The sequence below is a fragment of the Saprolegnia diclina genome, assembly GCF_000281045.1.
Source record: "Saprolegnia diclina VS20 unplaced genomic scaffold supercont1.70, whole genome shotgun sequence".
Classification (NCBI taxonomy): domain Eukaryota; phylum Oomycota; class Saprolegniomycetes; order Saprolegniales; family Saprolegniaceae; genus Saprolegnia; species Saprolegnia diclina.
The window spans coordinates 218,426-221,253 of record NW_008246137.1 but is presented as its reverse complement, the minus strand read 5'-3'; the positions used below and the strand labels follow the sequence as shown (position 1 = coordinate 221,253).

General features: G+C 60.1%; 1 protein-coding gene across 1 annotated transcript; it reads right to left on the bottom strand.

The window, feature by feature from the left end:
* Positions 1-715: 715 nt before the first annotated feature.
* Positions 716-2,542, bottom strand: SDRG_14339 (hypothetical protein). The gene has a single exon (XM_008620461.1). It carries the CDS (start codon positions 2,515-2,517, stop codon positions 808-810), a length of 1,710 nt encoding a protein of 569 aa, XP_008618683.1. The 5' UTR covers positions 2,518-2,542; the 3' UTR covers positions 716-807.
* Between the last annotated feature and the right edge of the window lie 286 nt (positions 2,543-2,828).

The window sequence follows — 2,828 nt, the reverse complement described above, 5'->3', positions numbered from 1 at the left end:
CAGCACATTTCCCGCTTATTCTTCGCGGCGTGCTGCGGTTTGATGCCACCGGGGTCTTGTACCACCGATCACCGAGTGACGTGCGTCTCGTGACACGCTTTGCGTCGATGCCGCTGTCGACGCCGTCGTTCTTGCAGCGCGTGTCGTCGGAATCGTAGACTGGGTGGCTGTCGTTTGCAGAGTGTGACAATTACATTCCCGCTGCTCAATTCGTTTAGAGTCCTATCCTTATACATTCGCAGACGATATCTACCACATACGAGTCCGTCCACGAGGAATAGGGTTTGGGTTAGGATATCTCGTTCGATGGACAAAGCTACGGTGGAGGACTCAACGCCTCGTCACCGACGTGACAGCCAGAGCCCACCATTGTGATATTATGCAAGAGGGTGCAACACCCAATCTCGCAGCCCACTGCTTGATGTGTCCCGCCTTTGGGGGCCAAGGGACGATTCCAAAGAGAGCTCTCGAGACAACACTCTGCATTCTACTTGTGGGATACTTGTGTATCAAGTGAATTCATAGTCCAGCTATATGTGACAACACCCTATATGTGACAACACCCTATATGTGACAACACCGTTGAGTCTCCCATGCACTGGGCGCACCCCTACCCCTGGGGTTAGGGGAACACGCGAGGCAGGTGCAGCGCCCCTGTCCAGGTCGACGGTCTCGCGGTCGCTCCCGTTTCGCCAGCACTACGACGGTCCTGACCTTGGAGCATCACGAAGGACATAGGTATCAAATTATATACTCTAGTATCTAGTAAAATGTTGATTCTACGGGGTCTCGCATCCGACGTTTCTACTATGAACGCTTCACTGCGCTATCGTCATCGTGCACATCATACACGTCCGCCCAAGCCGCGCGCGTCTTCGGTGTGGTCTCGGTCAGCGCCTGGTACAAGCGGGTCGTCTCGTGGTCGGCGCCAAAGCAGCAATTTGCCATCTCCAACGCTGCTGCGTACGCTACGCGCGCCTCGTCCACCTTGCCCTGGACGACGAGCGCAGCCGCCAACGCATCATAGTGCTCGATCGTCGTCGGATGCGCATACGGCACAACCGCGTCGACGCACGCTAGAAGCTGCCGACGGACGGCTTCCGCATCGTCGGCATCGTCGCGCAGGGTCGCCGAGAGGTGCGCAAGTGCATCGTAGCACACTCGGTGGGTCCCGTGCAGCGGCGAGGCCGCCACGATCGCCTCAATCTCGGCCAAGTTGGTCGCGGTTTGCAGCGTCGACGCCGTCGCCTCTTCGTGCTCCGTCATGGCCGCCACCTCGTCGACCGTCCAGACGCGGCTGCAGCACGAACACGTCGCCGTGATGGGTATCGTTGTCGCTGGGTAAACGACGCCGTGGCATGCAGGATCGTTGCACTTGTATGTCCGCGCATGATCCGGCACGGCGCCCTTGCACCAGTCGCAGTTGCAAGTGATCTCGTCGGCCGCGAGGGCCGCTGCCCGGTCCGGGTGCGTCCAGTAGTACATGTCGAGCGTGTCAAACGTGAGCGCGTCACCGACTGCAATCGGCGTCATTGCTGTGGCGCGGAGCGTCGTTCCGTCGGCCGCGATGTGGACGTTGGGGATGCACGCGTGGTGCAGTCGCGGGATGTACCGAAAGACACCGCTGCCGTCGATGCTGTTGAGCGCCTGCGCATGGTTGAGCAGTACGCCGAGAAGGTGCGCGAGCTCTGCGTCGGAGATAGTTGGAGGCAGGCTCGAGGGTGGGAGGTGCGATCGGAGGGCGACAGCGGTCGCCATGCAGGCGGGCACGCGGTCCGAGAGCACTGAGAGACGCAGTAGATCGGGCAGCAATGACGCGTCGGATGCGATCGCGTGAAGCAGTTTGACGAGGTTGCTGGCAATGTCGCGTCGCCCGAGGACGTCGGCGTGCGTCGCGCAAAAGGCCATGTACGCGTCAAAGGAGGCAGCGATCGCCGGTGCCATGGTATCGCGCTCGGCCTCTGTAAGCGTCTCAACGTGGTGATGCCCATGGTCATGGTCGCAGTGATCGTGATCGTGGGCATGGTCATGGTTGCAGTGTGCAGGGGCACCGTGGGCATAGTCGCAGTCGTCGTGGCCGTGGAGGTCATTGATCGTACCGTGATGGTGGTGGTCGTGATCACACGTATGAACGTGGCCATGGTCGTGGTCGCACGTGTGGTGGTCATGGTGGCAGTGGTGGCCAAAGCTGGACGCTGCGATGGCCGTCTCGCAGAAGATGACGGCGCCGGGCGCAAAGGCGCTGGTCGCTACGACGCCATGTGCTGTTGTCACCACGTCGGCGGATGGAAAGCTGGGCGAAGACGACGGCGTCGGCGACGTGGCGGCCGTCGAGAGCGCTCGGGTAGGCAGGACGAGGCGTAGCATGCAAGGACGCGCTTGCTGCAAGGCGAGGCACGCAGTGGGCAGCGCTTGTCGAGCGCCATGGCCATCGCCCAGCATGCGGAGGCCATCCACTTGCTGCAGCTGGCGCGCCAGCCGGCGCCGCGCCGCCACCGACGTCCTCTGCACAAGCATGTTGTTGTCCTTGGCTCGTTTGTTCTTGTATCAAATGCAGGTCTTTGTATCAAGGGTGGGGATGGATAAAAACACGCAAATTGCAAGCGCAAAGTGCGCGCTGCGCGGCGAATTATGGGATGCATTTGCGTGATTTTAGACGGTGTTCGTAGGCTTCACACTGATTGACCACAGAACCATTTGCACTACTCTAGCTCGTGTATTGCCACAACACGCATATCCACGCTCCTCCGTAGACGCAAGACACTTTATTTTTACGCCGACGGTGCTGCTGGCAATGCTACGATGGGCTCCAAGAGCGGGGACGGCAA